The sequence below is a fragment of the Debaryomyces fabryi genome (assembly GCF_001447935.2).
Source record: "Debaryomyces fabryi strain CBS 789 chromosome Unknown contig00036, whole genome shotgun sequence".
Taxonomy (NCBI): Eukaryota; Fungi; Ascomycota; class Pichiomycetes; order Serinales; family Debaryomycetaceae; genus Debaryomyces; species Debaryomyces fabryi.
The window spans coordinates 36,846-48,865 of record NW_015385462.1 but is presented as its reverse complement, the minus strand read 5'-3'; the positions used below and the strand labels follow the sequence as shown (position 1 = coordinate 48,865).

The 12,020-nt window shown below is 34.0% G+C and overlaps 5 protein-coding genes across 5 annotated transcripts; 3 read left to right on the top strand and 2 right to left on the bottom strand.

Moving 5' to 3' along the window:
- Positions 1 to 152: 152 nt before the first annotated feature.
- AC631_02195 (uncharacterized protein) lies at positions 153 to 1,472 on the bottom strand (the record flags this gene model as incomplete). Its single annotated transcript, XM_015611025.1, has 1 exon — positions 153 to 1,472. The coding sequence occupies one exon, from the start codon at positions 1,470 to 1,472 to the stop codon at positions 153 to 155; it is 1,320 nt and encodes a 439-aa protein (XP_015468155.1).
- An 898-nt stretch (positions 1,473 to 2,370) lies between these two features.
- On the top strand, positions 2,371 to 3,543 carry AC631_02194 (FluC/FEX family fluoride channel; the record flags this gene model as incomplete). The annotated part of the gene is made up of 1 exon (XM_015611024.1): positions 2,371 to 3,543. One exon carries the CDS (start codon positions 2,371 to 2,373, stop codon positions 3,541 to 3,543), a length of 1,173 nt encoding a protein of 390 aa, XP_015468154.1.
- A 982-nt stretch (positions 3,544 to 4,525) lies between these two features.
- Positions 4,526 to 7,663, bottom strand: NGS1 (Ngs1p; the record flags this gene model as incomplete). Its single annotated transcript, XM_015611023.1, has 1 exon — positions 4,526 to 7,663. The coding sequence occupies one exon, from the start codon at positions 7,661 to 7,663 to the stop codon at positions 4,526 to 4,528; it is 3,138 nt and encodes a 1,045-aa protein (XP_015468153.1).
- A 199-nt stretch (positions 7,664 to 7,862) lies between these two features.
- On the top strand, positions 7,863 to 10,358 carry AC631_02192 (crossover junction endodeoxyribonuclease; the record flags this gene model as incomplete). Its single annotated transcript, XM_015611022.1, has 1 exon — positions 7,863 to 10,358. The coding sequence occupies one exon, from the start codon at positions 7,863 to 7,865 to the stop codon at positions 10,356 to 10,358; it is 2,496 nt and encodes an 831-aa protein (XP_015468152.1).
- Positions 10,359 to 10,651: 293 nt separating this feature from the next.
- Positions 10,652 to 11,980, top strand: RRD1 (peptidylprolyl isomerase; the record flags this gene model as incomplete). Its single annotated transcript, XM_015611021.1, has 1 exon — positions 10,652 to 11,980. One exon carries the CDS (start codon positions 10,652 to 10,654, stop codon positions 11,978 to 11,980), a length of 1,329 nt encoding a protein of 442 aa, XP_015468151.1.
- Positions 11,981 to 12,020: the final 40 nt, after the last annotated feature.

The window sequence follows — 12,020 nt, the reverse complement described above, 5'->3', positions numbered from 1 at the left end:
AATGAACTCTAAATAATATAAGAACTTCTGGGTTAAATTCTGGTGAATATGCTTTAATAGAATTTCGCTTTATTAGCTATTTTACTCAACGATATACAAAGTCATATATATATATATTATAATCATAGAAAGTCATATTGTTGTAAAAGGAATTATAATGATGATGACTTCTGGAAATTTTTTCCTGCAAATATAGCTTTAGTGCCTAATTCGTCTTCAATCCTAATAAGTTGGTTATACTTTGCCAATCTCTCAGACCTCGCACAAGCACCACTTTTTAACTGGGCAGTTCTTAGTCCGACAGTAATATCAGCAATCGTGGTGTCTTCGGTCTCTCCAGACCTATGAGAAACTTGAACACTCCAGCCAGCTCCGTAGGCCTCATTTGCAGCTTCAATCGATTCACTAAGACTTCCAATTTGATTAACCTTTAATAATAAGCTGTTTGCAATCTTCTTTTCGATTCCTTTTTTAATAATCTCAGGATTAGTTACAGTTATATCATCAGCAATAATTTGCACTTTTTTAGATAGCTCGGGAAAGTACTCTGACCATGAATCCCAATCAAGTTCAGAGAATGGATCCTCTAAAGAAACAATAGGATATTCATTTATAAGCTCTAAGTATAATTCACATAGTTGCTTACCACTCAAGTACTTAGATGGGTCTGATTTAGGATTCTTAAAATCTAAGTCATATTTGCCGTCTTTAAAAAATTCGGAAGACGCGGGATCTAAAGCAATAAAGACTTTGTCTTTATACCCAGCCTTATTTATTGCAGTAACAATTAAATCCAACGCTTCTCTTGGAGTATTCACGTTGGGAGCTACACCACCTTCATCACCTACATTACCAGCAGACAATCCATACTTTTCTTTAGCCAATGATTTCAATATGTGATAAATCTCACTAGCATATCTCACAGCTTCAAAGAAAGAAGGCGCACCAAGTGGGGTAATCATAAACTCCTGAAAAGCCAATGCTCCACCGGAGTGAACTCCCCCGTTTAGAACATTAAAGAACGGAGTGGGGATAACAAATGGCTTTTTGTTTGTTTTCGCAAGGTCAGAAATATGGCTATATAATGGAATGTTTTTAGCTGCTGCTCCTGCTTTAGCAACTGCTAGAGAAACGCCCAAAATAGCATTAGCACCTAAATTTTCTTTATTTTTAGTACCGTCCAAGTCGATCATTAATTTATCAACCGCCTTCTGGTCTGTGACATCTAAATCAGCTTTAATCAAAGCAGGCCCAATAATATTGTTAACATTATTTACAGCTTTTGTAACCCCTTTTCCTTGCCATTTGGATTTATCAGCATCTCTCAATTCCAATGCCTCTAATGACCCTGTAGATGCTCCTGATGGAACAATTGCCCTGAAGGAGCCTTTTTCAGTGGAAATATCAACCTCAACAGTTGGATTTCCACGAGAATCGTAAACTGTACGAGCGTAAACTTTTGTAATTGACATAATTGTTGCCAGAAGACATTAATCAATTTTTAACGGAGGATATGCGAACTACTTATAATCCCTGAGAGAGCAACAATACCTGCATACGTCAAAATAAGTAGTGCGTCAATGTGTCACGAAAATCTCAAATAGACCTAACCAAGCATATAGATGACTAACTATATAAATAATTTGATCTTCTGGATTTGCCAACACAGTAACTTTAAACAACAAAATATAACACATGAACGGAATGTCAACCCTAGAATATATACCTACCTATGGGTCTCAGCGAGATCGGAGACTAAGTCTCGAGCAGGAATTACATCGGGCTGAATCTATGTCTATAGAGGATGCCTTACCTGAAGGATTCAATGTTGATGAGAATGACTCCCCAGGAAAACAAATGGGATACCACCGAATGAACTTTAAGAGTATATTAGCAATGATTTTTTGTTGTCAAATGTAGTTCAGGAAACAATGCTGCCTTGTATATGCACACTTAACGGTTCTATGTAAAACTTCCTGCCTAATTCTACATAGGAGCTTGCAATGAGCATTATATTAGAGAGGCGTATTAGAATGTTAGTCTTAGAACAAACTATTAGTATTATTTCTTTAGAAGGATATGAAATCAAACCACTTGTGGTGCCAGTAGATAGCAAAGGGCCTTATGCAGATATTATGTGTTTTATAATTTGTCAGATATCTTGACAACAAATGTATTTGCTTATTCAATTGCAATGTAGGTCATTACGTCTAATAAAATGCGAATTTGCCAAAATAATATGACATTATTTCAATTCTATTATAGTGTACTGTAACGTGCAGGGTCGTGTTTGGTAATTGAGCGCTTATATTAACAACATACTTTTTTTTTTTTGAAGAAACGAAAAGTTTTATTGTACACACCTTGATGATGGAAGAGATTGAAAACAACGAATTCACGAATGAATCAGTTGCAGAGAGCAGAAGAAGCCTTGAAAGTGAATTACAAGGTTTAGAAGCTGAGTCCCTAGCCGAGTCTTTGCCTGAAGGATTTAATGTAGATGAAAAAGACTATCCAAAGAAGAAAAGCTTCAACTTGACTTATAATAAAGTTAAAGATAGAATACCAATATTTCTATGTATCGCACATGGCGCTATTTGGGGCTTGTTAGCCAGGAAAGGATTGGAAGCTTTGACGACTTATAATGATTCTTTTATATCTGGAGTTATATGGGCTAATTTCGCCGCCTGTTTAATTATGGGAATCGCTGTTGATAGCAACCACTTATGGGAAATATTACTTGAATCGAGTGACTATTCACACAAAGGTGAGATTCCATTATATACTGGTATAACAACGGGATTCTGTGGTACATTCTCATCATTCTCTTCGGTGATGTTAGAGATATTCTATAAGTCCGCTGATACTATGCCTGGTAAATATTATCATTACCCTAATGCGGCATATGGAATAATGGAATTTTTGGCAACTGTGCTAGCTCATTTTGGTTTATCAATCATGGGATTTCATATGGGTAGACATCTCATTGAAATATTTGATAATTATATACCACTGTTAAAAAAGAAGACATATAAAAGATTAGAAATATTGACTTCAGTGATTGGCTTGGCTCTCTTTGTTATTGTTGTTATCTTGATTGGCGTTAAGAATAATGGTTCTTGGAGGTCATGGACATTTGGATGTTTTTTCGCACCATTTGGAGCATTGATAAGGTATTACCTATCGAGATATTTAAATTCTAAAGTCAAGAATTTTCCGATAGGTACTTTCTCAGCTAATCTTTCTGGAACTTTGTTTTTATCTATTTTTACGTTACTCAGTAGAGGTAAATCACCCAACAATCTTCAGAGCCAAATTGTCACTAATATCTTGGGCTGTCATGTTTTATCAGGTCTAGATGATGGGTTTTGTGGTGCTTTAACTACCGTTAGTACCTTCGTGGTTGAATTATTTGGGTTGAAAACTTCGCATTCATATAGATACGGCTCTTACTCAGTTATTAGTAGTTATGTTGTTGTTGTTTTAATCTTGGGTGTTTTCAATTGGACAGTTGGCTTAACAGATTCCGTTTGCTCTCTATAAGTTATGGGTATTATAATGTACTATTTTCTTTGCATGCCAACATTTATGTTACCTTTAATGGACTCATTTGATTTAGAATATAATTTCGTGATAAAGTCAAGTATTTTTTTTTCTTGAATAGCTCAAATGTAGTTTTATAATATAGAACTCAACTTAATGATAATGATATTGCCTATTTGTGACATATATTCAACTTGATACAATAATATTGATTGTTAAGTATAGGACACATTTTTTTTAATATTATTATCGTTTTTGATAATACAACTTGAGAGTTGGCATAAGGTACCCAATATCCCACTCTATGGATTGTTATAGTTAAACTTCATAATTTTCTTTGAAATCCTAAGATAAATCCATCTTTAAAGAATAAATATTATAATTAATCTATGATTCAAGAATTATAAATCAAATATTAGCCCATACAGAAATTAATTGTTAAAATGTTGTAATTGTGCACAACATTTTCAGCTTTTTGCTATTATCTTCAAAATCTTACATATTTTTTTATAAAAAGAAGAAATCAATTTTAAAGCCATTTTTTAACATTAGAGCCTAGAAGAATAGTTGCAACAAAAAGTAATTCAGGGTTTATACAAAGTCTAATAAAAACAATACGTGTGATATTTTTACGAATCCTCCCCCAATCGTTATACAATACTTATATCCTGCATAATATAGAGAGAGCTGCAAATTGCTCTTTCAGAAGTTCATCCAGCTGGATAAAATATCAATTTATGTATTATGCTGTTTGGAACATATAAACTAAAATTTTGTTGAAATATAATCCATTTGAATATAAAATTTCACGGTCTATAGCTGGCAGTAGTTAAAGGTAAGCGTAAACTAAATAAATATATGCTTTCCTCTAAAGCGTCATCAGTTTTGGATGTTTAAGGTAGACCGTGATAATCTTATTTGTAAATCGACAGATTCATAGGAAATAGTGTATTATTAATAGGAATACAAAATTGCAACTATACTATTCGCCTAAGAATGATTTTCCAGCTTCGCCTTTAGAGTCATAAAAATCATAAAAATATTTCCATTCCTCAAAACCAATTTCTTTAATTCCACTGATATTTCCAGGATTATCGCCATTTATACCTACCATAACACATTTGTGCATTTGGTTTTGATCATTATCATTAAATCCTGATTTAGCAAAGGTAATAGCACTACATATAAGCCCAAAATTAATAATCTCAGTCAAATTTGAATAAGAAGGATCTATCACAGGAGCCATTATAGCGCCAATTAATGGGTCTTGTAGGTTTTGATTGTACGTTGTTTTCGAGTCTTTTAAACATTCTTCCAAAAAAGGATAAAATTTAGACATCTGTGATTTATTAGTAAACAATATTATGCTTCCAATGACATTTTGGTTAGTTGGTTCCAATGCAATAATTATCTTCACGCCGTAAGAATGGCTGTTGGTCAAGTATTTAATTGCTTCGATATATAATTCCTTTGTGTTGTCCCTTTCATCTTTCATGCGCATTTCGAGTCTTATATCATTTACTATCAGTTGATTATCTTGCAAGCTACTGTTATGTATTAAATTCATCAATTTTTGTGCATCGGTGCAAACATCGAATCTGACACCGACTATTGTTAGCTCTCTAAAAATCTTTTTGGGAACCAGCCAGTTGTTTAAGTCATACAATACCATGATGTGCTTCTTCTTAGAGTTGTTGTTAGATATATTCCAACCAACATTATTCATAAAAGAGACCACTTTATTATTCGTTAATAAATTCGAGTTTTTTGGGAAGACCAATAACGGAAATGAGCATCCTAATGTAATTCTAGTACATTTTTGTTCTTTTGTAAGATATCTTATGGCCCTAGCATGTAAATTCTTTCCAATGCTCTGCAATCTTTTTGATTTATCAACTAATAAATACATTATTGAACCAGTCTTTTTTTGAATATTATCCATGTTTGTTAGGTCACCATCTAAAGGAACGCCTTGACTATCATCAACCCAAGTCAAAACAAAACCGTATAGAATATTTAATGATGAATTTCTAATTACAAAATGCTTTTGAGTATTAGCAGTAGTGGATAACAACTGGTAAATCTTTTTGTAAAAAAACTCATCTTGGTAAGCTATCTCTCCCGATTGATTATTCGATACATTGACGTTTAAATAGTCAACATTTGAACTTGTGTCAGTGTTACTCTTCCATATATTAACTAAACCGGCCCAGTCTCGCTTCAAATCAAATTCATCAACTAGCCATCTACGTTTAGGTTGAGAGATTCTTCTTTCTTTGAGTTGATTATGCTTTTCGATAGCATTTTGCGAATCAATCGACTTTCTTTTTCTCAGTTTTCCAACAAACTTCTTTTCTCCAGGAATACAACCTTCCGCTTGGATATCACCCATCAAAACACTAACCAATTCTCTCAAAACATTATTTGTATAATCATAACAACATAAATATGCGCTTCCGATACTTTTATTATAAAAAAAATCATACGGTGACAGAGTTGCAACAATTATCAATGGTTTTGCTAACTGTGAATGAGAAGTGGCTGCATTGTTGAAAGACGAAGGGTTGGCACCACACAATATAGAAATATATTTGACAATTCCAATTTGATACATATTTCGAGAAGCTTCTGATGTTAGTACGATGACAGCTTTTGAATTTTCAATCAAGGATTCATGCAATGCAGTAAGACCATTAGCGGTATATGTTGTGTGAAGCACGTTAAAAGGATTTTTAGAATTTAAATTTTTGGAATGATTAGATAATGTGTCACCGAATTTTTGAAATACTTCTTCCCCTGTGTACAACTGTGGTTCACCATTTCCACCATGGTTTGTTGGATAAATGGGGTTCAATAAGGGCGTTAAGAGTAAAATATTATTTGTAGTATCATCTGCGCTTGAAGACAGCTGAGTATTTTCAAAGATTTTTGTAATCGGTAATGTACCTGTATAGTCTCTTACTAATGTGATTGATTTTCGATATGACAATTGAGATAAAGTTTGATGTTGTTTCCAAGTTTCTTGATACCTGTCCTTAAACAATGGCAAATTATCTTCTTTAGCCGATTCTTCTCCTTTTGGAAACAACTCATTCCAAGTAGGTAAATTTTTTTGGAGATTTTCAATCCTTCTCAAGCAAGCCGATATAATCTCATCGTCAAGGTTACCATTAGCTAACGCCTTATCTATAGATTCGACAGCTTCGTCTTGAAAAGCTTTATCATGACAGACCATCACTAAATCACATCCAGCATAGAGAGCCAATATAACACCTTGCCCTAGTCCAATTGAATGGTATAAAGCATCCATTTCCAAGCATTCACTTATTACCATACCATCAAATCCCAAGTCTTGCCGTAATAATTGGTTTATTACTATTGGCGACAAACAAGCATGTGTCTCATCGGGACTTATAGTAGGAACCCCACAGCCTGCAGCACTGATACCATCTAACAATCCTTCTTTAATTAGTTCAGCAAACGGAACACTATTAAAATGTTTAATTTGATCTAACGAATCTGCCATCATAGGTAATTCTAACAAAGAATCAACACTAGCATTTCCAATCCCAGGAAAATGCTTTCCAACAGTCATTAAACCCCCATCTTTCAAACCCCTAGCACAAGCCTTACCATATTTAGTAACATCCTCGACAGTGGTACCGAAGCTTCTCACCCCAACTAATTGATGTGATAATTTCGTAACTACATCTAACACAGGACCCAAAATAATCAGAAATCCAATATGCTTTAATTCCATAGCTATAGCTTTCAGAATTTTGTAAACCAAGTCAGTGTCACCTGTTGCTGCCTGAGCCATGGCACCGGGGAATTGATTTAAAAAGTCAGGATCAAACAAAGAATTCATCATGCCACCTTCTTCATCAATTGCAAATAAAAGGGGATATTTATAATTACCCTGAGTATATGCAATGTATTGTAAGTCTCTTATTAATTTTGTCATTTGTTTTACAGACACGGCATTCTTCTTGGAAAGTATCATCGCAGATACATGATGTTGAACAATCAAATGATATGCTTGAGCAGTGACATTCGTTCCTTGGAACCCTCCACATAGAAGCTGACCAGCATGGAATTTCTGTGAGGAAGATTCGCTCATTATATGAGAATCTTTTTATGTCGTAGTTCTTGGTCAGAAGAAGAGTTCAATTTATTTAATTCCTGATATTTCTAATTCTCGCACATCGATAATTATGAAGTCATACAACCAATTCCTCTGATTCCGAATTTTACGATGTATTACAGAGCATTTTTTAACATTTTATTTAAAAATAGTTCTAGAGTACCAGGTATGATATATGGGTATCACTGATTTATGGTCAATTCTTTCTCCTGGATTTGATACCAGAATACCGTTTCCTATATTTGTATATGAATTCATAAATCAATATGGAAGAACCCCAAGGATAGCTATTGATGCATATATGTTTATATTCCAATCAAGCCATAGTAATTTACAAGGTGTTGAACGTGAAAATGACATTCAAATTAGAAATATAATGTCAAAATTGATGTATTTGACCCTGCTTAATGTTTCATATGTGGTGGTTTTTGATGGGAGATATAAACCGCAAAAATTAAGACATGGCGAGGACGGACATTCTATATCTTACGATGATCAATTGAGGGAGTTTCAGAACATTGCATTTAAGAATGAAAACTACATGGAAGATTCGCCCTGTACTCAACTAATAAATAGATTGTTTGAGATTTTCAGAGAGAATAAAATTGATTTTATTCAATCTCCGGGTGAAGCAGAGGCAGAATGTGCTATGCTACAAAAATACGATGTTGTTGATTTTGTTTTAACTAAGGATACTGATGTTTTTGTCTTTGGTGCAACTAAAGTCTTGAGGAACTTTAGTAGATCTGAGCAGGATATAGCGGTCTCAAGTAGTTCGATACCGACAAAAGATTTTTATGTCACGCCTGTGGATATGACAAGGGTTACAAAAGAAACCGGGTTGGACTACCAAAGGCTAATTTTAATAGCCACTTTACGTGGAGGTGATTACTCTAGTGGAGTGAACAATATTGGCATCACAAGGGCAAGCAAGATAGCCTTATGCGGAACGAAATTTGCTACGTTTTTCCACTTATCTCCAAGAAAAACTAAAAAGAAATCGGAAATAAAGTATTCTGATCCATTAAGGGATTTCTCCAAATTGTTAATTGATTGCTTTATTGATAGGGCATGTCTTAATACATTCGATTCGTTTGCTCTGATCAAATGTGCAAGTACTAGAAAAATTGAATTGGAGAGGTTTACAAGTTATTTAAATCAATGCATCGAATCAAGGTCAAGAGATATATTTGATATGGATATTAACTTTTCATCGTCTCTCTTCATAGATGAGTATTTCACATTACTTTATCTATTCCCAATAGTTAGCCCAGCAGTATTCAAATTTTTGCCGTATACTTTAAGCTGTGGCGAGTTAAATGTAATAGACAACGACTTGAAGGTTCCAGAAAGTTGTTTTACTTGCAGCGGTTATTCAAAAACTTGGATTGAACAAATTCCAAGGTTTAACAATATACTCGTTGATAAATATATTGGGTTCCTGGAAGTATCAATGCATATTGATGAATTAGGAAAAGCAAAAATAAAAAATTGTGTGGCTAATAATTCACAGGCAATTTGTAAACGCATGTCAAAATTCATGATTCCTGATAGATATGATTATCAAATTAAAAGCATTATTATTAAACTCATATCATGGTTTAATGATATTTCTTCTCTTTGTGAAATCATTACAATTACTAACAATAAATTTATTAATAATGTTGAATTTCTAATGGTTAAATTTGAACCTGAGAAGATAAAAAATACTTTAAATAGTACAAAAAATTTTACAACAGGCTCTCCAGAGAAAGGATATGAAAATTTGCTGCCCACTAAAGAGAAATTAGAAAGTTTATGGCTCCCAAAAAACTTAGTTGAGTTGATTAATCTAAACATGGTTCAGGAGTTCGAAGCGTCGGTAATAGCTCATGAAAAGGAGAGACGCAAACAATCGCCAAGAAAATCTAAATGCATTCAAAGAACAACACTTGATACCTTGGGATTGCTCAGTAAAAAGCAGAGGAATGAATTTAGCGTGGAAAATAACAACTTGAGGGATCGAAGTTCTCCTTTGAAAATAAGGGACGCATCAAAAGCTAAATCTAGAAAGAATACTATCATTCCAGGGCAGTCAATCGTTACGTCGTTTTTTCCCAATTACAAAAATATTAAGGAAGATAATCCTTTTATTGAAAAATATGAACCGAATCATAATCAAGATCTCTTATTCGTTAAAGATCTGAATAAGGGCGAAAATAAAGTCCTCCAAAACAATACAATTAATATTCTGTATGGTAAGTTGAAACTGGATATATGGCTTAATCCAAATTTGCGCTATGAAGCACCTTTGATAAACAAAGAAGTGACGGGTTCTCCGAAGCGACGGATACCTTCATTTTCCGAAGGGTTTTCAAGTCCTCAAAGTAGTCCTTCAAAAAAACGCCACGTCAAAACGAATTTGCTCCTATCACCCAATTCTTCTCCAATAAAGCACAACTCCAGAATTGATGAGGATGATGGTGCATTTTTTGTTCCAGTCGAAAAGAACTCCTCTCCAAAAACCAGGATTGATATAACAAACAATGTACAAAGTGGAGAGTTATCAGAAACTAAGATCAAATCTGGTTCCACGAACTTGGATGCAATACAAATAAGTGATAGTGATAGTGAAATAGATACAAGTTCACTTATGGAAATAAACCTTAGTGCATTTCAGAGTAAAAGTTGATATAACCTTTTAACATGCTTGCGATATTCGTGAACTTAACATCTGATAATAAGCATTCATTTTCTATATACCATATTTTCTTCGTAACAATACACAATTAATCAGTGAATACCTACCATCGAAAAATGTATAATCTAAGAATACAACATTTGGTGTAAAGATATTAATGAAAGCATTCATAAATTGCCTGGTTATTTTACTATCAACATCCTGCATATTATACACTTTTTGCTGCTGTTTAAATATCACGATTTCAAGCAACATAACTTTGCCGTTGATTAGTTTATACCATAATGTCGAATTCTCATAATATACACTGGCTGAGTCCATCAAAAAGGATATATGATGCTTCTGATATACCTAACTTTAAGCGTTCCACCGCATACTATAAAATACGTCATACGTTATCTGTTTTGATAGAAAAGGTTAAGGGTTGTGATATTCCGCCAGGAGTTTTGGATAAGTCAATAGTAACACGAAAAACAAAAAATATACCTCCACCAAATAGTAATAATAACAGGTCTCTTGAATTACCACCGCCTCAAGTGGAAGGGGCGGCCGATAGATGTAATATCAGGCATTCTACAAACCAAACATCCATAGGAGAATCTAATGAATCAAATTTTGAAGGACTTTTAAGAATTTTCGAAACCTTGAACGTGTATATTGATGAAACCCCTCCGTTTGAAGGGCCAAGGAGATTTGGAAATTTAGCCTGCAGGGATTGGCACCAAACGATGAATTCTAGAATGAAGGATTTACTAAAGGATAATATCAAGATACATAATTCCTCATTCAATCTGGAATTTGATGGGTTTATTAAAGAATTGAAGTATTATATTGAGAACTCTTTTGGCTCTGCAATTAGGTTAGATTATGGCACAGGTCATGAATTATCGTTTCTAGCATTCATAGGGGGATTGATTGATTTTAAATTATTAAATTTGGAGGAATTGACAGGATCGGATATTTTAACCATCTTCTCGAAATATTACGACTTAACTCGCAGGTTGATACTTGTCTATAGTTTAGAACCAGCAGGTTCTCATGGAGTATGGGGTTTGGATGATCATTTTCATTTAATTTATATTCTAGGTGCAGCACAATTCAATGGGAGCCATAACAAGATGATTCCTCCAGTACAGCAGGTACTAACGAGCCCAGTTCTTGACAGATACAAGGAAACAAATTTATATGTGAATGCAATTTCATTTATTCATAAAATAAAAATGGGACCATTTAATGAACATTCGCCAATTATTTACGACATACACTCCTCTGTTTCACTTTGGTCAAAAGTGCTTTCTGGACTATTGAAAATGTTCGAGGTGGAGGTGTTGGGAAAATTTCCTGTAGTTCAACATTTCTGGTTTGGTAGTTCTTTATACCCTTGGAGGGATTTTGAAACTGACAAAGAATTACCAATTTATAAAAGAGATGAAGATGAAACCAACAATGATAGTCTGACAGGTTTCTTGAATGGTAGTACAGGAATTAAAACAACAAAACATAATATTTCAATGACTGGAGCTCCTTGGAATTTAGGAGCAACTCAAAGACAGGATGACTTAAATCCTACAACCCAGCGAGGCCGCCAACAACCAAGGTTAGGTAGAAACTAAATAATCTTTGTATTAAATTTCGTATAGGAAGTTCTATATA